Source organism: Lolium rigidum, chromosome 1 (genome assembly GCF_022539505.1).
Source record: "Lolium rigidum isolate FL_2022 chromosome 1, APGP_CSIRO_Lrig_0.1, whole genome shotgun sequence".
In the NCBI taxonomy this organism is placed as follows: domain Eukaryota; kingdom Viridiplantae; phylum Streptophyta; class Magnoliopsida; order Poales; family Poaceae; genus Lolium; species Lolium rigidum.
In genome coordinates, this window is record NC_061508.1 from 32278181 (window position 1) to 32304132 (window position 25952).

The window sequence follows — 25952 nt, forward strand, 5'->3', positions numbered from 1 at the left end:
CATGGGAGATCGTGGAGGTAGCAGTGGCTGAATGGACTCGAGCGACGGGCCCCGTGACCTGCAAATGGGTGAAGCCACAAGGCCCTCCAAAAGGGTTCGACTTCGACGTGACTAAGACGGAGCAGATTTTTGACCTCTTACTCGCGGAGAAGCATATAAAGGTACCCGAAGGCCACAAGTTCCCCACGGTGCAAGAGCTGAACGGAAGGCCATACCGCAAATGGCATAACACGTTCTCCCACACCACCAACGACCGCAGGTGTGGCGGCGGCAATCCAAATGGCGATAGAAAATGGACGGTTGATTTTTAACCGAGTACGCCATGAAGGTCGACACACACCCTTTCCCCGCCGTAAACATGGTGGAGTATGCTTGCCATGGAGGGTGCCAGCCGGGTTTCCGTGCAATATCAACATGGTAGACCTTGGACACCACGCCGGCAAGGATGGAGATGAGGGCAGCCGCTCTCATAGCAAAGAAACAGAGGGAGCCGCTCCACGCGATCGGCTCCGCCAAGACGGCAAGCGCTACGTAACGGAGGGAGAAGTGAAGAACATAAGATATCGCGACCTCTCTCTGATCACCTCCTCAACAAGTATGTGAGTCAGTACGACCAACGCCGACGGTCCAGCGACGATGATGAAAGAGATCGTCTGGCTAGAGAAGCCGGAAGACATCGTCGGCATAATCGCGATGAGGAGGAGCACGAGCGCTGTGCCAAGGGAAAGGCAGGGGAGCGAGACGACGAGGACAGGCATTGGGATTGTCCTTTCTTCAGGCACTGCTGGGATTCAGGAATGAGCCGATTGCCAACAATCAGCAATTGCCCAGAATGCAACCGGAAGAAGAAGGAGGCAGCCAACGTGTCCGTGTTCGAGCGCTTAAGACCTCTCCCGCCACAGAGCAAACGAGCTGAGTCCCCTCACTTGAAGGATCTCGAAGATTCGAAGACGAGGGAGAAGAAGAAGACAGGTATCACCGGCCAAGGTGGTGCCCCGATGGACTCAGCCGTTCCAAAAACGCGGGGTTCAACGATTGCGCGGCCCGGAAGAAGCCGAGAGGTTATACTTGCATACATTGAGAAAGGCAAGGCCTGATCCGGCTGCGAAGGTTCGGCCGAACCCCGGATGAGGAGGGTCGTCCACGAAAATGGAGTGGCGCCCCAAGCAAAGGAAAGCCGATGATGAAACATCGGCTGGCACAAACATGGTGCTCGTTCTTCCGACAAAGCTTAGCGCTCCACGATCACACGATGCACTCAAGGTGGGCGACAGCAAGAGCACCAACATGATGAAGTCAGAGATTGGGTTGGTTTTATCTACTGGCCTGAACGAGTAGCAAGAGCACGTCAAGAAGCAAACATGGTGAGGCTGATCCTTGTGATCGGCCCCAAAAATTTATGAAGGGACATTACAAAGCCTTTCATCGAACAAGCAACATGGAGGCCGATTCCAGCAATCGGCCAAAATTATCCTCACCCACCATTCTCGCTCGGGTTCAACATGTTATCCAACAGAGCCGATACCATCAATTCTCTTGACAGAATCGGCTCGGGGGGGCACCCAGGTGGGTAGAACACGAGGATATGCAATGGAAGTGTCTCATCCTTTGGTGATGGGTATTGGAATATGGGGGCCGATGCACTAGTCGGCCGTAAAAAAAAAAATTTTTCTGAAAATTCGAAAATTTTCGAGCACAGCCGATGCAGCAGACATCGACTTAAGGATATGGAAGCCGATCAGAGGGTTTTAATGAAAGAACTCCTCAATGGAGTGGTGTAAGAGCTCGGATCCTCTCTTCAAGGACAAGACCAAGAGCAGCCTGGACGTGCAGATCAGGTCAAGGATGGATCGCATCAGATCCACCGAAGGAAAGGAGCCGATCTAACTGGCAAGGCGTAGGAAGAACTGAAGAAGCTCGGGGGGCAGCTCACCTTGAAGGTTCTCTGCTTGGGGCTACGTCATGAGTTAAGGCTAATGTCGGCACATGTGGCTGATTCGCCTTCATTAAGGCTCGGGGGGCAGCTCGCCCTAAAGATCGTTGCTCTGGGGAGCCGATTTGGTTGGAATCAGCTAGCCCTGCGACACAACTGGTTTGGAGAGCGGTGTTCTGTTACAGAGTCATCAGTTTGAGCATCCAAGGCGGTTCCAGGGCTCTTTTAAAGTCGCCTGCTCAAAGATCAAGTCGCCAGCTTATTAAGATCGGCTGCGTCATCGTCATCGGCAGAAGCCAGCTAGCTTGGAGGGATGGCTAAATTAGCCCGTCTCGCAGATTATCATGAAACTGATGCGTTACCATCAGTCACTAACCATGGATTAGGCCAACAGTCGACAAACTCAGCATGAAGGAAATCGGCGAAATCAAGCTAAGGAAATTCTTCATTAGTATTGGGATTTCTTACAATGGGGAGCCGATTGCTCAAGGAGGGAAGAACAAAAGAAGGGTCTATTGACCAATCTACTACTCGCTAGGCCTATACTATTGGATCCTAATCTACGGGCCATCACCGCCCTCATCGTCATCCTCGAACTCTCATCGGCACCGCCGCCGATGGGATCCTCGTCGCTACTCCCGTAGCCCTCCACGGGGCTTCATCCCCGTCTTCGTCGTCGCTGCTGTCGTCGTCCCACCACATGCGGAGGCGCTTCGCCGGCGGGTAGCCCTCGAGGGAGTCGTCATCGTCGTCGTCTTCTTCTCCCTCTTCTTCAGAGGTGGGGCAGCCGTCCCAGGAGAACTGGTCGTCCTCGCTTTTTGGCTCCAGCTTCCCCATCGGCGAGGAACTCGAAGATCCTCATCCCCGCTGGTCAAGGACTTGTCGTCCTCGGACCAAATGGAGGAGGCATGGCTCTCCTCGTCCCGGTCTTCCGGGGCACGAATTTCCGGCGGCGTCTCGCGGGAGGAGTCGGACCCGTAGGAAAACTTCGGAGGAAGAGGAAGAAGACATGGCGGCACGGAAGGGTTTTTGGTGCTAATGCGAGGAGGACGAAGGAGATGCAAGCTGTTTAGAACGGTTAAATAAAGGGGATATGAGAGAGATTCAATGCCACAGCGAGCTTCCGAGGAGATGTTGCCCAACGGAGAAAATTTTACGGCCACGTGGAGAAGTGGAAGGGGCAAGGCATCATGATGGGGATTCCGCGGCAGCTCCGCTCTGCCACGACATGACCCGACGAAAGAAAGCGTAATGATTTTGGAAATGTCATTTCCAAAACCAGGGGGCATGTGTCATCACCGAATTTGACCGAGTCGAGGTGGGCCGCGATCAAGATGGACGTGAAGAATATATATATAGAAGTAATACGTGAATCGGCCTTTTATACCAAGTTGGGCTTAATTGCCCGTGTATCTGTAACATATTAGATCGCATCTTAGTTTAGAGATAGAATCTTACTCGTGCACGGTTTGGTGCACGCCCACATTAGAAAGTCCCTCGGACTATAAATATGTATCTAGGGTTTATGGAATAAACAACAACCAACGTTCAACCACAAACAAATCTCGGCGCATCGCCAACTCCTTCGTCTCGAGGGTTTCTACCGGTAAGCATCATGCTGCCTAGATCGCATCTTGCGATCTAGGCAAGCACAAGCATGCCTACGTTGTTCATGCGTTGCTCGTATCGAAGCCTTTTTGATGGCGAGCAACGTAGTTATCTTAGACATGTTAGGGTTAGCATTGTTCTTCATATTACATGCTTTCGTAGTGCAACCCTTGCATGTCTAGCCGCCCTTACACCTATCTTAGGTGTAGGGGCGGCACCCCGCTTGATCATAGTTTAGTAGATCCGATCCGTTACGATTGCATCCTTGTTCTACAAGGATTAGTTTAATATCTCGCAATAGTTAGGCCTTACAAGGGCTCGGAGGATCCAGCGGCGTGTAGGGTGGCGTTTGCTAGTCCTAGAACGGACGTTCCGGGATCAACCTCGTGTTGGTTTTTAGGCCCCGTCTAGGATCGGCTTACGGTCACCGTGCGCGAGCGCGAGGCCCAATCCCGAGTAGGATGATCCGATTATGCGGTGAAAACCCTAAATCGTCGTAGATCTCATTAGTTTTACCTTGATCAAGCGAGACCACCATATATTCGGACACCTCGTCCGAATCATGGGTGGATCGGCTCTTGAGCCGATTCACGGATAACCCGAGAGCCGATCGAGGCTCGTATTTAATGTTTACGTGTGTGCCCCGCAGAAACTAAGCGAGGCATCATCCACACCTTCCCGACCGTGTATAGGTCAGGTGGCACGCCCTTGTGATAAACATCGGCGCGTGCGACCAGGAGGCTTTGCGGGCCGTCGCTCCGAGGGACCGGCCGCCGCGCAGCCCTAGTTGTTCCCGGCTCTACCGTGCTGACCGTCTCTGCCCGCCAGGGGGTTTCTGACGTCAACACCGTGATAACACAGACATGAGAAATAAGAGAACGAAGAGAAGAAAGAAGAGAAGACGCAGAAGTCATATGAAAGGAAGCTCCAGAATCAAGATACCACGGGGATGACGTACCTGACTGTGTAGAAGATGGTGGTCGCACAGTGCCAGAAGAGCTAGGCACAGAACCAGCAGTACCAGACGAGGAAGAGCCTGTAGCAGCAAGCAGACCACAAAGACCACAGATAATGTCCTGCTCAGAGAGTGCAACTGCAAAAGATCCTGAAGAACCAGCCTACTGACGAGCATGGTACTGTTGATGTAAACTGGGATCCCTCCTCCAACAGCTAGAGAAATCGTGGCCAGGCTTGCCACAGTAGGAGCAGTGAGGACGAGGAGGGCGGTTCTAACCACGAGGCTGACTCTGGCCCGGGACCGGAGGAGTAGAGAGTATCGGCGGTACTGGAGACCGCAACGAAGCCGACGACACAGGAGTACCACGAGCAGACGGCACAGGAGAACCATGAGCAGCAAGTACAGAGGGAACCTCAAGAAGACCAGCACCACGAAGACGAGTCTCCTCAGCACGAAGTTCAGACAGTACCTCAGAGAGCGGAACACGACCACGAGCAAGCAGCTGGGCACGACGAGGCTCAAACTCCTTGCGGAGCCGAGATAAGAACTCATATACGCGCTGAAACTCCAGATCCGCGCGCACAGTCAGACAGCAGGGACAGGTGGCACACACAGCTGTACGAAGAGAATCAAGCTGACGCTAGATAGCAACACTCTGAGTATAGAACTCATCAATAGTGGAATCACCCTGCTGAAGAGCATGCTCCTGGCGAACCCAGACAGGTAAAGAGCATCCCCAGACGGCTGATAGCGCTGACGAAGAAAAGCCCACTGAGCAGCAATAGTGGGAAGACCCATGAATTCAGCAGCATACTGAGGCAGAACACTGGAGTAAGAACATCAGCAACACGAGCATCCTCATCGATCCACTGAGTGTAGTCAGTCAGATCCAGCCGGTAGGTCGCAAGAGCGTCAGAATACTCCTGGACCTTCCGGTCATACTCGCACCAGAGCAGTATCATCAGCACTCTTGGCTGCATCCTTGACCTCCTGCGTAGCATCGGGGGCAAGGGTAACGGCCGTCGATAGAATAGGCGCCGTAGGAGCAGTGGGGCGCGGCGGACAGGGCACCTCGCCAAAAAGCACACCCCAAAGACGAAAACCGCGCATGTGGACGTGCATAAAGGCAACGAAATCAGGGAATTCGCGCCATCAAAAATCACCGGGCAGCGAGGAATCGCAAGATAGCCCGACGAGGAAGACATAGCTCTCTCTTTTCTTTTTCTTTTTTCTCTTTTTTTTCTCTTTTTTTAGGAACTGGACGGGACGGAAGAACTGATCAGTTCACGCAGAGACACGGAGACACGGAGACGGGCGGGCGCACGGAGACTGGCGGGCGGTCGACTGGAGGCGGCGGTCGGGAGGCGGTGGCCGGACGAGCGGCGGCGGCCGGGACGGGCGGCGGCCGGACGAGCGGCGGCGGCCGGGAGGCGGCGGCCGGACGAGCGGCGGCGGCCTAGACGGGTAGCAACCGGAGAAGGAGCGGCGGCCGGAGGACGGGCACGGACGACGTACGGACCTAATTTTGCTCTGATATCATGTTAGGGTAATAGACTGCTAGTATTACCAGGGGGCCAAAGGCCACAATATATAGTACAGGTACATGTGCAAATATACAGAAAGCCCCGTAACAAGTGGGGAAAATACAGATGTACAAATATACTCTAACAGTTTGAAGGAATATTCCATGAATGTAGTCGTTGGGGCTAGTTATGAAGAAGACAAAGTTCCGCCTAGAAGCTAGGCAGAAATTATGATTTTTGGGAGTCCTTTGAATTCTTTGTTGACCGCTTCCGAAGATACAAGATGGAAAAAATGTTCAATCTGAGCTAGGGGAAGGAACACGTGGATCTTGAAGAAATCCGGGGGACTAGTGTTGCTAAACGAGTATAACCATGATGCAGTTTTACTATGCCAAGTCCAAGTGACCCATAGATGATGGTTGGGCCTATGGCCTAACCGGGAGACTCAATTGCTGACTGATCAAGGTGGAGAGTCCGACCCATATGAAGCTAGGAGGATCCATACGAATTACGCCAGGCGGAATTCTCTACGTGCATGACAAGTAGTCCACGTTATGATAAACCTCGTAGTGTTCGACTAGGACTTATCCATGTAATCCTATCATGACGTCTTTATAAGCCGGATCCCGTGAGCCCTTGAGGCACTCAATCTTAGAAACAAAATCTCACCATTGTAATCACACACTTGTTGCCCTAATAGTGAATTATAGCAACAATAGGTTCTTGCCACCATTGCAGGATCCGAAGCTAGGTAACTTGTGTCTCACCATCCCGATAGCTCCCTACCTTACACCCACCTCTCTCTCTACACGCCATGAGGTACCCTCTATGGCATACTCATCGATCACGCAACGACAAGGAGGGATCGAAGGAGGCTTCACCAATCGCAGTTGTCCCCCCTCCTCGTGTCGGTTTTGGAAAGTATAGCAAGTGACTGCTCCATCTATGACAACAAACCAAGCAAATATAGGATTAGGAAGGATCATTTTTTTTGGGGGGGGGGGTGGGGGGTGGTGGGGGGGGAGGGTCGGTTATAGCAATGTTGCTTCGGAGCATGTGAAAAATAGTTTTTAGCAATTGAGGGCCAAAATACGAATAATGCCGGAGATGCTCTAAGACGGAAATAAAAACAACAACTATGTTCGTACTCACACACAAACCAAAGTCCTCGTCCTTCTTCACCATCACCTCGACGACATGAAAGAAGAGGATCTGCAACCGCGTGGTCTCGATTGGGGAAGCCATTGAGCTTATTGAAGAAGGGGCTTTTGCAAGATCTGGTCAACCCCGTCAACCTCCAAAACCCATAAGCCCCGCAATAGAAAGAGTTTACGAGGGAGGGAGGCAATACTGCTACATGATAATATGGTGCTCATATGAAGTCTCAACCATACAATCCTTATCAGACGGCAGCCGTGCTGCCACTTCGTCGACATATGGATCTACAAGCTGAAGGTAGACAGCAGAGCCACAACCTGACGATCCCGATCTGGCCACCCGGGTCCCGCATCCGATCCCCAGAAACAAGAATGTGTGATCCGTGAACACAAAAGCACAGATTCGCATCCAAGACTATAAAATACACTCGACAAGAAGCAAAACACAAGAGAAACAGCACCACACCACACGCTGTCAGCGTCAAACGCACACTAGGACGCCGACATGGCGGGCCAGCGTTCGCAATCGGGCGCTGGTCCCACCTGTCAGTTGAACCCTAACGGGACCAGGCCTTTCCCGTATAAACCAAACTAATCTCACCCGTAGCTCTCCGAAGGCCGCAGCCAGCCACCAGTTACCCGACCCCCGCTTCCTCCCGCTCGGCCGCTCGCCGCGCCGCCGGCCGCCAATGGAGCGCCTTCGCCTCGCGGTCTCGCACCGCCCGGCTCTCCCCCTCCCCACCCCTCACAACCACCTCCGCCGCCGCCATCTTCAGCTCCACCCCTCCCCCAGCTCTCTATCCCTCTCCCGCCCCATCTCCCCCCACCTCTCCCCCACCCCTCGCCGCCACCTCCACCCTCTCCTCGCCTCCGCGTCCGCCGCCCAAGCCGCGACCCCCGAGCCGGCCGCCGCCGCCGCGCCCTCGGCCGGCGCGAAGCTACTCCCCCTCATCCTCTCCGTCGGAGTCGGCCTCGCCGTCCAATTCCTGGCGCCGCGGCCCGCGGAGGTGACCCCGCAGGCGTGGCAGCTCCTCTCCATCTTCCTCTCCACCATCGCGGGGCTCGTCCTCGGCCCGCTCCCCGTCGGCGCGTGGGCATTCCTCGGCCTCACCGCCACCGTCGCCACGCGGACGCTCCCCTTCACGGCGGCCTTCGGGGCCTTCACCAACGAGGTCATCTGGCTCATCGTCATCTCCTTCTTCTTCGCGCGCGGGTTCGTCAAGACCGGCCTCGGCGACCGCGTCGCCACCTACTTCGTCAAGTGGCTGGGTGGGAGCACTCTGGGCCTGTCGTACGGTCTCACCATCAGCGAAGCATGCATCGCGCCGGCCATGCCCAGCACCACGGCCAGGGCTGGAGGTGTGTTCCTTCCCATTGTCAAGTCGCTGTCGCTGTCGGCCGGCAGCAAGCCCAATGACCCATCAGCCAAGAAGCTGGGCGCCTACCTTGTGCAGTCTCAGCTGCAGGTAAACAACAATTCACTTGAACTGATGCTGCATTTTAATTACGAATTTAAGTGTACTACAGATGAATCACTGGGTGCATTTTTCCCAAATGCTTACAAATTTTGCTCCACATAGGAAAATCCATGATATGCTCTCAGCGCTAAGAGCCTGTTCTGTTTTTCTTATCCTACTGGACTAAGTAAAATTGCATTGTATCTCTATATTACATTTGCGTCACATGGGTTGTCCATATGCAGAACATGAGAGTAGGATGTTTGTTTGTTCTTTTTATTACTAAACTCAGGAGATTATAATGCTTACGCGGAATTTGCTGTCTTACTAGTGGCTACCAAATTAAGAGTTATGTTTGCGTCCTGTATGCATCTGGAAGCATGTCTTCTGGTGTATTTTTTTTTTTTTTTTTTTTTTACATGAAGAAGCCTTTCCTCTGAAATTGCTGGAGAACATGTGTAATCTGTGTAAACAGGGAACAGAAGTAACTATTGCAACACACTTTATTGATCTGAAAGAGAGAGCGAGAGAGAGTCGTGGTGGTTTGAGAGATCCTAGCTAAGTGCACGGTGAACGTACATGCAGATAAACATTGACTAAGAGGATAAGCAATGCTGGACTAAGTCTAGTCTACCCGCGCGCGCGCTCAGTGTCGATGGTAGCTTCACGAACGGTGAGACTGGAGCAAAACTCAAGAAATGGTGTGGTTGCCAATCCCTTGGTGAAGATGTCCGCAAACTGAGAAGTGGTCGGTACATGTAGAACCCGTACTTCGCCAACCTGAACCTTGTCCCTGACAAAATGAATGTCAATCTCGATGTGCTTCGTGCGCTGGTGCTGAACTGGATTACCGGAAAGGTAGACCGCTGAAACATTGTCGCTGTAGACGACGGTCGACTTGTCCACGGGCTGATGGAGTTCCTGCAAAAACTGACAGATCCAACAACATTCTGCAACAACATGAGCAACAACACGATATTCTGCTTCAGCACTAGATCTGGACACTGTTGTTTGGCGTTTGGCAGACCAAGAGATTAGATTGACCCCTAAGAAGACGCAGAAACCGGTGGTGGAACGGCGAGTGTCTGGGCAGCCGGCCCAATTGGCGTCGGGAAAGGGGACTAAGGAAGAGGTGGAAGAGGGAATAATGTGAGTGCCATGATCAAGAGTACCCTTGATGTAGCGAATGATGCGTTTGACGAGGTTGTGATGGGAAGAATGTGGAGCATGCATGAAGAGACAGGCTTGATGAAGTGCATAGGCAATCTCAGGACGTGTGAGGGTCAGATATTGGAGAGCGCCAACGAGACTGCGGTAGAGAGTAGGATTATCAAGAAGATCACCGTCAGAAGCAGATAATTTGGAACCAGAATCAATTGGGGTTTTGGCGGGATTACAATCATCCATGGCAGCACAATGAATGATGTCGAGAGAATACTGACGTTGAGAGAGATGGAGACCCGAGGAAGATCGAGTGACGGCAATGCCGATAAAATGGCTGAGAGGGCCTAAATCGGTCATGGAGAATTCAGCTGAGCTTGGAGATAATGTGAGAAAGAAGAGTGGGTGAGGAGGCGGTGAGAACGATGTCGTCGACGTATAAGAGGAGGTAGGCGGTGTGCTCATGAGTGCGAAGGATAAATAAGGAGGCGTCGGACTTTGAGGCGACAAAACCAATCGAGGAGGCATAGAGGGCGAAGCGAGTGAACCAAGTGTGACAAAACACAAAATATCAATATTTGGGGGGGTGGGGGCAAAGTGCTAAATTTTTTCTCTTCTAAGCCTTGTAAAAAAAATCCTTCAGTAATTCTCAAAAAGTTGAGGGGGCGGTGGCCCCCCTGACTTGTACATAGCTCCGCCTCTGCAATAGACGGTCTCAGAAAGATTGCCGTGTAAAAAGGCATTTTTGACGTCAAGTTGGTGGATTGGCCACCGAGATGAGACGGCAAGGGAGAGAACTATGCGGATGGTGCTTGGTTTGACGACAGGGCTAAAAGTCTCATCGTAGTCGATTCCGTGTTCCTGAGAAAAGCCGTGGACGACCCATCTAGCCTTGTAGCGAGCTAAGGAACCGTCAAAGTGATATTTGTGGTGATACACCCATTTGCCACTGACGATATTAGCGCCGGTAGGTTTGGGAACTAAAGTCCACCACGACTCTCTCTCGCTCTCTCTTGTAGGAGCCTATATATTGTAATCTGTTTCAGATCAATAAAGTGTGTTGCATTAGTTACTTCTGTTCCCTGTTTACATGGTATCAGACTCTCCCTAAACCTCTCCGATCCTACTATGATGGGCACCGCCCCAGCCGCCGGCGCTGCCACCTCTAGCACCACCAGTGCGGGCACCTCCACCGCCACCAGCCCTTCCCTCTCCACCACCATTAACCCAACCTTCAGCGCCCCCACCCCTCGCCATTCTTCCTTCACCCTATCCACCATATCCCTCCGCGGCCAGCCTGAAGACGTCCTGGACCTGCAGCGTGGTTCTTACGCGCTCTGGCGGGACCGCGTGGAGATGAAGCTCGCCATCTACCAAGTCCTCGACCACATCGCCAACCCTGCCGATCCGGAGTGGCTCTCCCTCGACTTCATCGTCAAGGGATGGATTCACGCATGAGCTCCGCACCGCCGTCTCCTCCCTGGGCGCCACCGCCCGCACTGGGTGGCCATAGAGACCCTCTTCCGCAACAACGGTCTGGCCCGCGCCATGATGCTCTCCGACGAGTTCCGCAACACCAAGCAGCTCGAGAAACCTCTCAGCGTCTACATCGGTAAGCTCAAGGCCATCTCAGACGAACTCCGTGACCTAGGGTATCCTCTGGAGACCCATGCACTTCTTCTTCTTCAGCTCGTCCGTGGCCTCCACGAACGCCACGAGACCGTCGGGAAGTACATCCAGACCGAGGCCGCCACCCTCTCCTTCGCCGCCGCGGTGGACAAGCTCTCCATGGATGAGAAGATGCAGGGCAAGGCCCCTGGTGCGGCCTCCTCCTCCATGGCCTTCATCACGTACCTGCGTCCGCCCGCTCCGTTCGGCAACCATGGTGGCCATGGCTCGTTCGGCGCGCAGAACTCTCCTTCACCGAATCAAGGCCACCAGAAGCGCAAGAGGTTCAACAACCACGGCGGCTACCCCAACACCTCCGCCCCCAACTCGGCGCGGTGAAGGTGACAGGCCAGGCCTGGACCATGCCTGTCCAAGGGCGTGCCGAGTTGGGGGCGGAGCTGTTGGGGTAGCCGCCGTGGTTGCTGAACCTCTTCCGCTTCTGGTGGCCTTGATTCGGTGAAGGAGAGTTTTGCGCGCCGAAGGAGCCATGGTTGCCGGACGGAGCGGGCGGACGCGGGTACGTGATGAAGGCCGTGGAGGAGGAGGCCGCACCAGGGCCCTGCATCTTCTCATCCGGCGGCGAAGAAGAGGGTGGCGGCCTCGGTCTGGATGTACTTCCCTACGGTCTCGTGGCGTTCGTGGAGGCCACGGACGAGTTGAAGAAGTGCATGGGTCTTCAGAGGTTACCCTAGGTCACGGAGTTCGTCTGAGATGGCCTTGAGCTTACCGATGTAGACGCTGAGAGGGTTCTCGAGCTGCTTGGTGTTGTGGAACTCGTCGGAGAGCATCATGGCGCGGGCTAGACCGCTGTTGCGGAAGAGGGTCTCTATGGCCACCCAGATGGTGCAGGCGGTGGCGCCCAGGGAGGAGACGGCGGTGCGGAGCTCAGGCGTGATGAGGTCGTAGATCCATCCCTTGACGATGAAGTCGAGGGAGAGCCACTCCGGATCGGCAGGATTGGCGACGTGGTCGAGGACTTGGTAGATGGCGAGCTTCATCTCCACGCGGTCTCGCCAGAGCGCGTAAGAACCGCGCTGCAGGTCCAGGACGTCTTCAGGCTGGCCGCGGAGGGATATGGTGGATAGGGTGAAGGAAGAATGGCGAGGGGTGGGGGCGTGGAAGGTTGGGTTAATGGTGGTGGAGAGGGAAGGGCTGGTGGCGGCGGAGGTGCCCGCGCCGGTGGTGCCGGAGGTGGCCGCGCCGGCGGCCGGGCGGTGCCCGTCATAGTAGGATCGGAGAGGTTTAGGGAGAGTCTGATACCATGTAAACAGGGAACAGAAGTAACTATTGCAACACACTTTATTGATCTGAAACAAATTACAATATATAGGCTCGTACAAGAGAGCGAGAGAGAGTCGTGGTGGTTAGAGAGATCCTAGCTAAGTCAGTGGCGAAGGACGAAAAAAATCTTAGGTAGGGCGAACTTTGAATGATGCAAATACCAAATAGTTCTAAAAGGTAATAATATCTCAATACAATAAAAATAAAAAATATTTGATTATAAGTATAACCTAAAAAAACATACGAATAATGCTAACTCAACGGCAAAGCTTTACATCTTCTTAAAAAATATGATGTAATTAAATAATCAAGACATTTGATTATTCCTTGTTCGATGCAACTCGATTTTGAGTATTTTTGTTCCTAGAAAATTCCTTTCAATTGTTGATGTCGTCACGGGTAAAGCCTATGTCATCTTAATGGAGTAATAAGGCGGGCGGAGAAAGTATTACTTATCTTTAAAATATCTAAAAATCTTCAATTCTACAAGTATGTATAATGAATAACTCGAGTTTATCTTGTATATACTATGGTACATTCAATGATAAATTTCTGCAATACAAGCAATATTATTCACATTGAATCTAGAATATGAGTTTATATTTGAAGGTAAAAATAGTCTATGTTTTTGGTCTGTAATCGATTTTGCGCAGTGTTTTTACTGAAACACGCATAACTTTCTCATACGGAGTCCATTTTCGATGTATGACCACTCAAAATTTTCAGAAAAAACACGCGCATCTAAGTGTATTTACCAAAAATTAAGGTAGGGCGGCTGCCCTACCTTGCCCTACTGGGAGCTCCGCCCCTGAGCTAAGTGCACGGTGAACTTGAAGTACATGCAGAGAAACATTGACTAAGAGGATAAGCAATGCTGGACTAAGAGGATAAGCAATGCTGGACTAAGTCTAGTCTAACAATCTGTATCAATTAGACAATTACTACTTCCTCCGTTCACTAATGTAAGACATTTTAGATATTTCAATTGGACTAGATGCGGACCAAAATGAGTGAAACTACACACTAAAACACGTCTAGATACGTGCATTTACGAGAAAAGCTAAAAGGTCTTACATTAGTGAATGGAGGGAGTACAAGATATGGGTTGCATCACATTTTTCCAGCAAGCTAGGGATAGCTATCTGCGTTGAACGCTGTGGCTTAGTCAGAACTTGATACATGTAGACTGTACTGTACCGGTATTGTGCAACTGGTTGTGGGTGTGGGGTCTATTATTTTACAATAAATTGATTAAGAGTTCTGCAAAGATGCTTGGATTTGGCACTCGTCATTGTTGGTTCAATGCCTGTGTTTGAGTATTATATTGGATAATACCTTAAAAGTTCCTCGCCGAGGGTGTGATTCTATCCTCTTTGATGTTAATACATAAAGGTTGGTTGTAGAGCTCGTCTGAGTAGAGGATACCATCAGTTGATAACAGGATACAGTTGTCAAGATATCTATGGAGTTTATACTTTATATAGGTGCATTGTTGGTTACTTGAAGGGAGACAATGAACAATCTTGTGTGGCTGGAGAATTTACTGGAAATAATAGATGGCTGGAGGTCTTGAAGGTGTAATTTTTGTAATGATCACCGCTCTTTGCCTGGACTGGATCTGCACGAAATTCCCACCTACCTAATATTTCATGGAATGAACACTTTGGTGCATTCATAACCATATTAGTAAGTGCAGCATAACGATATATACACTGTTTGTAATGATCGAATAATGATAATGTGGCAAATACTAAAGATCAAAACCAAGTAGTGGTGTATCCAAGTAGCATCTCATGCTTGAAGCCTGGACATATATTATGCCGATGATTTAGCAAAGTCTAAGTTTTCAAAGTAAACCATCGGCAACCAACAATTCTCGTATGCAAGGAAATATGCATTGTTCTCTTTTAAGTTTGTAAGTGCTGGTGCTGTTTCTTTGTGATCCATTGCAACTCGCTGGTACACGATATGAAAAAACTATACTCTATAGAAACTTACCAGGTGCTGTTTCTAGTGTCTCAACATGCATAATTTTTCTCTCTATTTTGATAGTATGTGTTCTCTTCTTAACCAGTGTAGATTTTATTGAAACTACCAATGACAGTATTGTGTTGGTTTCGGCTTCTTGACAGGCATCTGGCAACTCGAGTGCTCTCTTCCTAACCGCTGCTGCCCAAAATCTCTTGTGCATGAAGTTAGCGGAGGAGGCTGGTGTCAAGATTGTAAGCCCATGGATAACATGGTTCAAGGTTGCTAGTTTGCCTGCCATCATTTCCCTCCTAGCAACACCTTATTTGCTATACAAAATATTCCCTCCTGAAATAAAGGACACTCCTGAAGCCCCTGCATTAGCTGCTAAAAAACTGGAGAAAATGGGCCCAGTGACAAAAAATGAATGGGTAATGGTTGCTACAATGCTTCTTGCAGTCTCACTTTGGATTTTCGGGTAAGATTCTGTATCTCGACTAAATTATTTCTCTGCATGAGTTGACCTGCTAGAATTTTTTTTTATGATTTATCTTTCAGTGTAGCATTCTCATGAGCGGTATCTAGCTGCTTCTCTCAATTGCATTACACAATACACACACATCACATGATCTAGCTGGTGCGTGCAGACTTAGTAGTTGTATAAAACTATCAAAATAAGAGAGATACATAGCAGGATACTACTCCCTCCGTCCCATTTTAATTAACTTGACTGTCTTTTTTGCGAAAACCCCCCACCTTTTCTTGTTTTTTGAGCGTACACCACGACCCCGTCGACGCAGCTCCCCGACACGGAACGGAAACCCCGTCGGTCGGCCCCGTCCGTCCCCTCCTCTCCCAAATCGATCGAATCGAATCGAACCCAAATCCCCACCCAAACCCCGATCGCTAGGTCTCCGGCGATGGCCAGCCTCCACGCCGGACTCAGCACCGGCCGTCTCCGCATCTACACTCCGGCGCTGTATGACGACGGCTCCCCGTGGCACAAGGAGAGGGAGCAGGACAGGTCTCAGCTCCTCCTCAAGATCCAGAGCCACTACCAGGAGGCCCTCGACCGGCTCACCGGCTCCGACGTCCTACGGCGCTTCCTCCCCTCGGGGGTCTGCGTCGGCCTGCTCGATCCGGTCTCCAACATCATCGTCAATGCCCTCCTCGCCGCCACGGCAGACATGGCCTCGCCGCCGGTCGCCGTCGACTGGACCGATCTCGGGGACACGGAGCGGCACTCCCTCGATCTCGGGCAGGCGGAGCTGGAGGCTGTCGCGGAGCCTGACCCCGACACTCGCCCAGACACGTCCCCGTCGCCGCCGCCGGCAGCAGCTCCCCGTCGCCGCCGCCGTGCGTGGCGGGCCCCAGCAGGAGCGGGCGGAGGCGGGTGGCATCCTCATCGATCCAGCTCGATCGATCCAGTGCTTGACGGAGGTTACTGTTTTTGTTAAGGACTGGACTGTAAAATGTGATTAGTGAACTGTTTTTCTCCTCCCGCGTTGATTAAAACGGGACGGAGGGAGTATTTAATAAATATATTCATGATAGCTTTCTAGCCCACCATGGGTGATGCTAGCGAGTAAGCCCCTGGGTGACTTATTCAGTTGTGACGAACTTTTATCATTATGGCACCAAAATTTGTTCCATCTCGGAAGCTGGATTACTCATGAAATCTTTATTTACAGTTACTTTCCATATATTATGGGTTTTAGTACATGTTATCTTAAGAGTTAAGAGGCAGTATGACGAAAATAAAATCTAAATAGGAAACTAAAACGCCAATGGAAGTTCTTCAAAAATGCTGAAGTGTTCAAAATATGGCTTCTGTATTAACTGTTACACAACTTGTTCTACAGGGATGTTATTGGTGTGTCCAGTGTTGTTGCTGCAATGATTGGGCTCTCTATTCTACTTCTGCTTGGGGTGCTGAACTGGGATGATTGCTTGAATGAAAAGTCTGCATGGGACACCTTAGCTTGGTTTGCCATTCTAGTTGGAATGGCGGGGCAGCTCACTAACGTCGGGATTGTCTCGTGGATGTCAAATTGTGTTGCAAAGGTTCTCCAATCTTTCTCATTGAGTTGGCCTGCAGCATTTGGTGTTCTTCAGGCCTCCTATTTCTTTATTCACTATCTATTTGCAAGCCAAACTGCACATGTTGGAGCTCTATACGCGGCATTCCTTGCCATGCACCTAGCAGCTGGTGTTCCTGCTATACTCTCAGCGCTTGCTTTGACGTACAATTCAAATCTCTTTGGTGCACTAACACATTATAGTAGTGGACAGTCTGCATTATACTATGGAGGTAATTTTACTTTTCACCTACCCGGATTCAAATTTGTTCTCCTTCACAAGCACTTTATGCTACATGCCCATCTGTTTAATGTCTCTGCCTCCGAATAATCACCACCTAATATGTGTTCAGTTTGGTATTTTAATGTAGTACACATCTTGACAAAACCATTTTTATATATTTGGAGTTGTTTGCTTGGAATGTGTATTTTAATGTACACATCTTGACAAAGCTATTTCACTAGGTATGGGTAGTGTTAGTGTATGTATAAACCACCATCATATTTTAAAAGATTGCCGTTCCAGATGGAGCATCTAATATAGAGCTTTAACAAGTAAATGCACAGATACATGCATTTGCGGAGGTTCCTTTGTTTATTTAACTTCAGGTTTCCCATATTAGGATTTTGACTAAATCAGTGTTATTTTTGCACTGCAGCTGGTTATGTTGACCTTCCTGATGTATTCAAGCTGGGGATTACAGCAGCGGCCATTAACGCTTTGATTTGGGGAGTAGTTGGTACTTTTTGGTGGAAATTCCTGGGTCTTTACTGAGGGTGCCTCCTGCAGTGTATGTTGACGAAAATTGTTCTTTGGTTCGCAAGTAAACCGTCGGCTCATCTTTCTTAAGAGGTGTTTGGTGGATTGTATAATAAAAGAGCACTGTTCATCACTCGAATTTGTGAACATGCTATTTGTAAAATATAATTTCCTTCATTCCAAATTATGAGACTTTTTGATAGGCTAAAATATTACTGTATGAGGGTTCACATAGGTTGTTAATTGTCTTGTATCTCCATTTTGTATAACTAAATCCAATGTGTCGAGGGGCGAGTTTTGACCCTGAACTTTGCATTTTCTTGATGTGCATATTGCGTAGGGCATGTCATGTTTTATACTCCATCTGTCCCGTGAAACTTGTCTTTATCCAAATCTGAGTGTAACTAGATACGTCCAAATTTGAATAAAGGTAATACAAGTTTCAATGAGACGGAGGGAGTATTATAAACATCTGGAACCACAAATTAACATTACTAAGTTTATCATGTAATAGTATCTTTCATTGTTATATTAACTGGGTGCTGCATAGAGAGGGCCAAGAACAGTTTGTTAGAAATCGATGTACTGTAGAATTAGTTAATTTTCAGTCAACAAATCCAACTGAGATATAATTTCACGAAAAGGAAAAAAAGACCTCCCTTGCTCCCAGAGGAGACTGGAAATAGAAAGGGGAACAACCAAAGGAAAACCCCACTCGCCACTCTCCTCCAGTCTCTCCACGAGCGCCCACAGACCATGGAGATTCCACTGAGCACTTCTCTACTGTCCTAGGAGACGATTTGGTCGGAGACGGAGGAGAGGGCAACCATGGCGGCGATTCTGGGGCAGCAGAAGAAGCATCAGCGGAGGCACACCCGCCTCTCCCCGTTCCCCTTCCCCCGGTCACCTCTCACCTGATAAAATCTTAGTTCCTCCACAATATCCTCAGCTCTCGGATCACATCATACCCCCTCTTTTCCTTGGCGACTCTGAGAACGGCTGGGCATGAGGAGACGCGCCCTTCTTCCGGTGGTTTGCAGTGGTATGTAATCTTTTCTTCATCTTTGGGCGATGTTGCTTACTGGAGCTGTGAGGTTTGGTCTGATGTGGGGGTGTTTGTTTTCGAAGAAGATGATTTTGGTGGCGCGGGGATGGAGGAGGATCTGGAGGAGGATACCGCGATGTACGGCGGCGGCGCAGGGGAGAAGAAGCGCCGGCTGAACGGGGAGCAGGTGCGCGCGCTGGAGCGGAGCTTCGAGAAGGACACCCGGCTGGATCCGGAGCACAAGGAGCGGCTGGCGCGCGACCTCGGCCTGCAGCCCCGCCAGGTCTCCGTCTGGTTCCAGAACCGCCGCGCGCGCTGGAAGACCAAGCAGCTCGAGCGCGACTACGCCGCGCTCCGCCAGTCCTTTGACGCGCTCCGCGCCGACCACGACGCCCTCCGCCGCGACAAGGACGGCCTCCTCGCCGAGGTAGCTAGCTAGCTAGATCGATCGTTCCTGGAAACACTCTTACTACTAGTGCGAAAAATCTGTGCAATGCGTGTGACGTTTGGCGGGTCATTCGTGGCAGATCAAGGAGCTGAAGGTGAAGCTCGGGGACGACGGCGCCGCGGCGAGCTTCTCGACGGCGAAGGAGGACCAGGCGGCGTCCGGCGTCGAGCCCGCGGTGGCGGCCGCGGCGGCGCAGGGCTCATCCGAGAGCGACTCCAGCGAGGTGCTGAACGACGCGGAGCTGACGCCCGACAAGCAGCAGCAGCAGGCCACAGCGGAGCCGGTGGTGCCGGGGGCAGCTGTGCTCCACGGCGAGGGGCTCTTCGACGGGCACCAGCTGCTGAAGGTGGAGGACGACGAGGCCGCGTTCCTCGGCGACGACGACGCGGCGTGCGGGGGCTTCTTCGCCGACGAGCAGCCGCCGTCGCTGCCGTGGTGGACGGAGCCCACGGAGCAGTGGACTTTGCACTGAGCTGAGGTAGCACCGTAGCAGGGTAGCTGGTAGCAGCCAGGGAGGAACAATGTACCTGGGGGCGAATAAGAATTCAGCGAGGTGGTTTCCGCAGTTTTGCTGAAATTAGAAAAATGAACCTTGTATTTTCTTGCTATTCTGCCTTTCCCGTAGAACTGTGCAAGGCAGGCTCTCAAGCGCAAGCTAGAAATGGTATTTCGGCATTTGTTGCAAACCCAAACCCGGGCTGAGAGGAAAGAAAAGTTGATGAGAGATTAGGGAAATTGTGCAAAAGTAGGATGGAGATTGGAAGGAAAAGAAGGGAAAACGACAGTGGGAAAGGAGTAGTGTGGAGGAAGCAAGCAAAGGCGCTGGCCGCTGGCCGCTGGAAGAACAGTATCGCTGTCGGTGGTCCCGGTGCCACGTGAAAAGCTGGCTAGTTGGTGATAGCGATTCACGGTGTCCACAAGGCACAGCTAGCTGCCAGGTTTCTGGTTCCCCCTTCTACCCTTGCTCCTCTTGCGTGGCTGAGAACAATTTCCGCATCAATCGTCCAACTCTTTCTTTTTGGGACTATCTATTTGGCACTCGAGTGTTTTTGTTTTCGTCAACACTCGAATTTCTTTTGACTAATCAGGGAACGTGCTTTGTTTTCCCTGTTTCTTCCCCCTTTTCTGGCTTGTTTCTCTATGTTTCCTCCTTGGCTAATAAAAACCAGACAAGCAAAAAAAACGGGCTGTAATGAATCTCCCTACCGGATAAGTAATGTGCCAAACAATACTAAAATCCCATCACGTATGATCTTCGGATACATGGACACAACATAACACAGACGAAAGGAAGAAAGCCCATCACGCATCTTCTTTATTTCTTGCACAGCATGTAGTTGCTTGTGTTTTCTCTCAACAACCTGGAACTAGGGAATCGGCTCTGTTCCCCACTGTCCGGAAACAAGAAAAGAAGATGGAAAAAATAGATGGGGAAGAACGAAGATCTAGATCGGCCATGGAAGAAACTCACATGGATCATGGATCTCAGGTGAAAACTTCCCTGATTCTTTTACCCCATGGCAACCTTTGTTACTCCTCCATCTGAACCTGAAGCCAAATTTGATCCATTCATGCAACAGCAGCGTATAGACCACCCATCAACATGGTATTTTCTTGTGGATCAGCAACATGGTTAACCTTTTAGACGTCAGTAGTGATCTTATGTTCTAAAACCACAAACAACAAAAATAGGAGGTTTTTCACAAACCAAAATAGTGCAGACTATTTTTCTTAACATGGCATGTATGTTAAGTGTAAGGTCAATCTCATTTTAGTTAGTGGAGTTTCCCTGATCAATAGCTAAAATTACTTAGGATTTATAGTGGTGTTACACTGTAAGTATAAACCAATTTTCTTAGGATTTAGCATGCATTTACACTTTTACACAAGGCATTAAAAATAAAAAGTGCAGGCTAAATTACATAGGATTTACGATGGCGTTACACTGTAAGTACAGACCAATTGAACTGTAAATACAGTCCAACTTTCTTAGGATATAGCATGTATTTACAGTGGACATTGAAATTTTAAAAGTCCAGGCTAAGCTACCTAGAATTTACGATGGTGTTACACTGTAAGTACAACTTACTTAGGATTTGGCATGCATGGACATTAAAAATGAAAAAGTTATGCCCAAATTACTTATGATTTTAACATGTATTTACAATGGGCATTAAAAATGAAAGTTAGGATGGTTTTAACTAAAACATTTCAGTTCATGTGCAGACTAATTTTTTTGCGGGTACGTGCAGACTAAAAGTTAATTAATATATTCTCTGCTAATCAAATAGTAAAATCTGAAAATCAAAAACAGGAAACTGTTGAAACTAAACATTTCAATTGCAATTGCATCCGCAAAAAAGACAAATAAATTCAGACACAACAAATCACTAGATTATTGAGGAGACGTCTATTGTCCTCTAATTAATTTGTTTCGATTGCTCCTCAATAATCTAGAAACTACAGAGGAAACAAAAAAAAAATATACAATGTGTCTAGCCTAAATAAAAACACAAGTGAGCTAGAAAAGTACTGAACAAACATTATGTAGGACAGGAGGACTGTATGTACACTGTATTTACACTGAATCTACTAGTGAATTACAACTATTTAACACTGAAAGTACACTATATACAAAAAGAAAAGATGGTTTACAAAATGGATATCTCTGTGTATTTATAATGTACCTACAACTATAATTACGGGTTGTATACCACTCTATTTACACTTGGGAAAAATTTATCTGAAAAGTGTATACATTGTATGTTTGTGCAGGGCAACTAGTTGATGCAAGACATAATGTATCTTGGCAGTCAAGGGGATCCTGCTACTAAATTACTCTCCAAAATATACATAGAACACTTCCATCCACTTGAGGCTACTGATTTCACCCGCACAAGAATACCCAGAAGCATCCTCAATGTTTGCCATATCCTAGAGAGCAAAAACATCTAGCTAGAAATCTACACACGAATCTACTACACACGCATGGCCTTGTTGACGTGCAATGATGGAGGAACATCAAGTTTACCTGGCAGAACTTTGCGCAGACCTCGACGCGCGCCGATGGAGAAACTACGGTGGCCTTCGCCCCCGCACTGTGCGGAACGGCACAGCAAACTGATGACAACCAGAAGGCGCGGGCTCTCCCACCCCTGCCCCCGACCGCCGACTACCAGCAGATATTTCTCCCCTTCCGTTCGCTCTCTTTTCCACTCCTCTATCTTCGGGTGTCTCTGCCGTGTTGAAATTGGGCGGAATGAAGAAAGGGGAGTAGGTGAGAAACCGAAAATAAAAATTCAAAATAAAAAATAGATAAAAGATTGGAAATTTGAGGTAAACGGCCCAAACACGAGACAAAGAAAATTTCACCCGGTGGCATGTGAGCCTCCCATGTCATGTAATATGGTGCATACGTCACAAAAAGATAAATTATGTCTACCACGCAACGACTTAAAAATGCTAGTCCAAAATGGCCCACACTTCCAAGTATGATCTCATGGGAAAAAAACCCAATCCACCAAAAAAGACCATCTGGTCAGCCTGGACACAAAAGCGATCAAACAAGAAAAAAAAAAGCAGGCAGAAAACTAACAACAACCAACTAGACAAAAAAATAGTGAAAGAAAATAACAAAACAAGTGATCGTATCCAAGATAATCGATGGGAGGAAAATTCGATTGTTGCCAAATTGAAAAAAAACCAGGTGCAAGATAGCAAAAGTGGAAGGAAAACTCCAGATCTAAACGGTGTAGATGGAACAAGATGATGGAGATGGAAGAACCAAACCTGGTGATCCAATATTTGGGTTGGACAACAACCAGCAGCTAAGCCAGGTACCACGACCATCTGTTGTTACCTGTGTTGCTTCTTCTCTCTGCTGTTACCTGTGTTGCTTCTTCATCCAGAATCTGCTCCTCTGCTCATCCAGAATCTGTTCCTCCTGCATAGATCAGGGAAATCAGTAACATGAGGAAACCATTAACATGAGGAAGAACTGGATGTTGTCCAACACTGAAATCAGTAACATGCAATAATCCTGATAGAAATTCTTCATGGACTAAATTTTGCAGCAACATGAGGAAAAATAAGTTATAAATTAAGTTATAAATTGCAGATATACACTGCATTTGCATAGCATATTCAATCTTTATATATCTCATATACAGAGCATATACAGTGCATATACATTCCATACACCAACTGCATATACATCTTATATACACTGCATATACACTGTACATGGAGTATAAATGCTCACAGTGCACTAAATATACGGAGCATATACACTACATTTACATTGCATATACATTCCTAGATCTGGTCAAATGACAAACGAAAATGACAAGCAGCTATCAGTATATATGTGGAAAGTTGAAAGATGACGGTGACGGAAACACCCACACCCATGCGTGGGTGTACAAAATCCACTCTCCAAAACTATCGGAAATAATTTTGTACACCCACGCATGGGTGTGTGTGTTTCCATCACCGTCCATTTATTCTTTGAGATTCGTGCCCACCATGGTAGATGGAAAGATTCCTTTCTCTCTCCTCTTTTTATCCGAATCTCAAAGCACAATGGACGGTGACGGAAACACCCACACCCATGCGTGGGTGTACAAAATCCACTCTCCAAAACTATCAGTATATGTGCATGGTTAAAATTTCAGGTTCGGTTGGAGCCGTAGCAAGTATGCAAAAAGATGCAAACAACAATAGCGCTCTGGTTCATCTCACTACTGTGGCTAAAATTGTCGATAGCTTTGCAACTACACAGAGTGAAAAAAATGCTGTACCAAGACTAATTGCGGCTAAAATCTCTTTTATAGGGAATGATCACAACACAATGCATTTTCTTTTTGGATTGCCATAAGGAGTTACCCAGAAAGTCTCTTTTAAGCATATCAAAAGATATAACAAAAAAATCTAGCTAAAAATGCTAGATCTAGCAGTAGCTTCACACATCCTATAAAGGGAGTGTCCTATAATCACAAAAAATCTTTGGTAGCTTTGCAACACAACACGAACATCACATCCACGTGAAAAAATTCGAGCCGTCCAGCTAGATAACACTAGAAATCTCCCACAAACAGAAGAGACTACTGTATTTGCCCTGCTCAAGAGCAAAATCCACAGATCCGCGAAATAAATTGGGGAAAATGTTCGGGAAAATTTGCCCCACGATGTCGCCCTGCTCAAGATCAAACTGCACAACTCTACGACGAAATTAGCCGGATGAAAACAACTACACAGGTCAGCAGAAACCCTAGAACGCAACAAAATCTACATGGAGATTACTAGCCATGGATGAGCTTGGAGATTACCTTCGAGCGGAGCTGGACGACGCGGAAGAGCGCAACCACCTGCACCCCCAGCCACACCGCACCCCAACCACCCCACAGTGCGGAAGAGCGCAGTGTAATGTGCTCGACCGCACCGCACACGCTCTTCTCCCACCGCCGGCGGCGATTTCGTCCCTTCAACTACATACACACTACATGTACGTCCTATATATACATCAAAATACACTGCATATTTTGCCTACATACTGCATACACATTCCATACACAAAATATACCAGTAGCTTCCAAACACATTCCATATACAAGCTGGTCCTCTCTCACAAGTTGAAATCACATAATCATTTTGCTCCAGAGAAAAACCTCTACTAGATTTGTTGCTATAGACACAACAAAGCAACTGTGGAATCCAGATACGTAGGCAATTTACAGTAGATCGCTACACACACTACTGAATTCATCCCGCATAAACACAAGAGAACCACCTCCTAAAAAAAATGGAGTCATTCATATAGAGATCGTTATACATACAACACCAGAAACCTACACAAAATACACCAAGTACTGGATTCACACAAAATACACAGATCCACGAAAAAAATTGGAGCAAAAATGACCCACGAAAATTCGTTCTGCACTGCTCATATCCTATATGCAAACTACAAAAAATTCAATGTACATACCACTGCATATACATCATATATGCATATACACTGCATATATATACACAGCGTACTCCATATACACTGCATATCCTATATGCATACAAATTACATGGGACAAACCCAAAAACTGCCTACACACTGGACACTACATAAACAATCGCTCACAAAGTTGAAAGGGAGTTGAAATGACAGAATCATTCTACTAGATTTGGTGCTACAGACAAGCAGCGGAGGGACACTAGCTGGAATTCGTCCCGCCCATGAACACCACATCATGTGCTTCCAAGATCACCCCCCTAAAAAATTGAGTCATCCCGCTAGAGATCGATGTACATAGAACACCAGAAACCTACACAAATCGACCCAGTACTGGATTTGTCCCGCTCATGAATAAAATACACAGATCCACGAAAAAATTTGGGGGAAAATTGCCCCACAAAAATGACGCACTGCTCATGAACATCAAATCCACAGCCTGACGAAAACACTCTACCTCCCCACTCCAGCCCCCCGCAACAAAACCCTAGAACACTACAAAATCTACATGAAGTCACGGAGCAGTTCGCCATGGATGAACACGGAGCTTACCTTGCAGTGGAGCTCGACGAGCGACGATGAAGAAGACTACCTCCGCATGCCAGATCCCCGCACGGTGCGGGAGAGCGCAACGTGCTGCACTCGACCGCAACGCACGGGCTCCTCTCCCACTGCCGACTGCCGGCGGCGATTTCCTCCCTTCCGCGCCGCTTCTCTGTCTCTCGAGTCTCTCTTACTTCGGATTTGGGGAATGGACGAAAAACGAAATAAGCCGTTAGGCCTCGTACCGTGAGGGGAACAGGAGAAAAAAACGGAGAACAAAAAAACCGGAGAACTAAAAAACCAAAAAAAACCCGTGCACACAACACAGACGAACAAGGGAAGAAACAGATGGAATCTCTG

General features: G+C 48.8%; 2 protein-coding genes and 1 long non-coding RNA gene across 4 annotated transcripts; 2 read left to right on the forward strand and 1 right to left on the reverse strand.

The window, feature by feature from the left end:
- Positions 1–7853: 7853 nt before the first annotated feature.
- On the forward strand, positions 7854–17867 carry LOC124685163 (dicarboxylate transporter 2.1, chloroplastic-like). The gene is made up of 4 exons (XM_047219490.1): positions 7854–8645; positions 14879–15192; positions 16577–17025; positions 17452–17867. Exons 1-4 carry the CDS (start codon positions 7869–7871, stop codon positions 17565–17567), a joined length of 1656 nt encoding a protein of 551 aa, XP_047075446.1. The 5' UTR covers positions 7854–7868; the 3' UTR covers positions 17568–17867.
- A 690-nt stretch (positions 17868–18557) lies between these two features.
- On the forward strand, positions 18558–19727 carry LOC124706400 (homeobox-leucine zipper protein HOX20-like). The gene is made up of 3 exons (XM_047238069.1): positions 18558–18594; positions 18684–19024; positions 19125–19727. Exons 1-3 carry the CDS (start codon positions 18558–18560, stop codon positions 19515–19517), a joined length of 771 nt encoding a protein of 256 aa, XP_047094025.1. The 3' UTR covers positions 19518–19727.
- A 393-nt stretch (positions 19728–20120) lies between these two features.
- Positions 20121–25946, reverse strand: LOC124685165. Of its 2 annotated transcripts, XR_006997312.1 has the most exons (3): positions 25602–25946; positions 22077–22988; positions 20121–20593 (listed from the first exon to the last, which is right to left on the reverse strand). It is a non-coding gene; the product is annotated as an uncharacterized LOC124685165 (long non-coding RNA). The 2 variants fall into 2 exon arrangements; XR_006997311.1 differs by lacking the exon at positions 20121–20593 and having other exon boundaries at positions 21568–22988.
- Positions 25947–25952: the final 6 nt, after the last annotated feature.

Excerpts from the sequence above, each read along its gene's own strand:
- LOC124706400 (XM_047238069.1), top strand. The coding sequence starts at position 18,558 with ATGAGGAGACGCGCCCTTCTTCCGGTGGTTTGCAGTG. Across the intron at positions 18,595-18,683 it reads TCTTCCGGTGGTTTGCAGTG|ATGATTTTGGTGGCGCGGGG; the intron begins GTATGTAATCTT and ends TTTTCGAAGAAG. Across the intron at positions 19,025-19,124 it reads AGGACGGCCTCCTCGCCGAG|ATCAAGGAGCTGAAGGTGAA; the intron begins GTAGCTAGCTAG and ends CATTCGTGGCAG.
- LOC124685163 (XM_047219490.1), top strand. The coding sequence starts at position 7,869 with ATGGAGCGCCTTCGCCTCGCGGTCTCGCACCGCCCGGCTCTCCCCCTC. Across the intron at positions 15,193-16,576 it reads GTCTCACTTTGGATTTTCGG|GGATGTTATTGGTGTGTCCA; the intron begins GTAAGATTCTGT and ends CTTGTTCTACAG. Across the intron at positions 17,026-17,451 it reads GTCTGCATTATACTATGGAG|CTGGTTATGTTGACCTTCCT; the intron begins GTAATTTTACTT and ends TTTGCACTGCAG.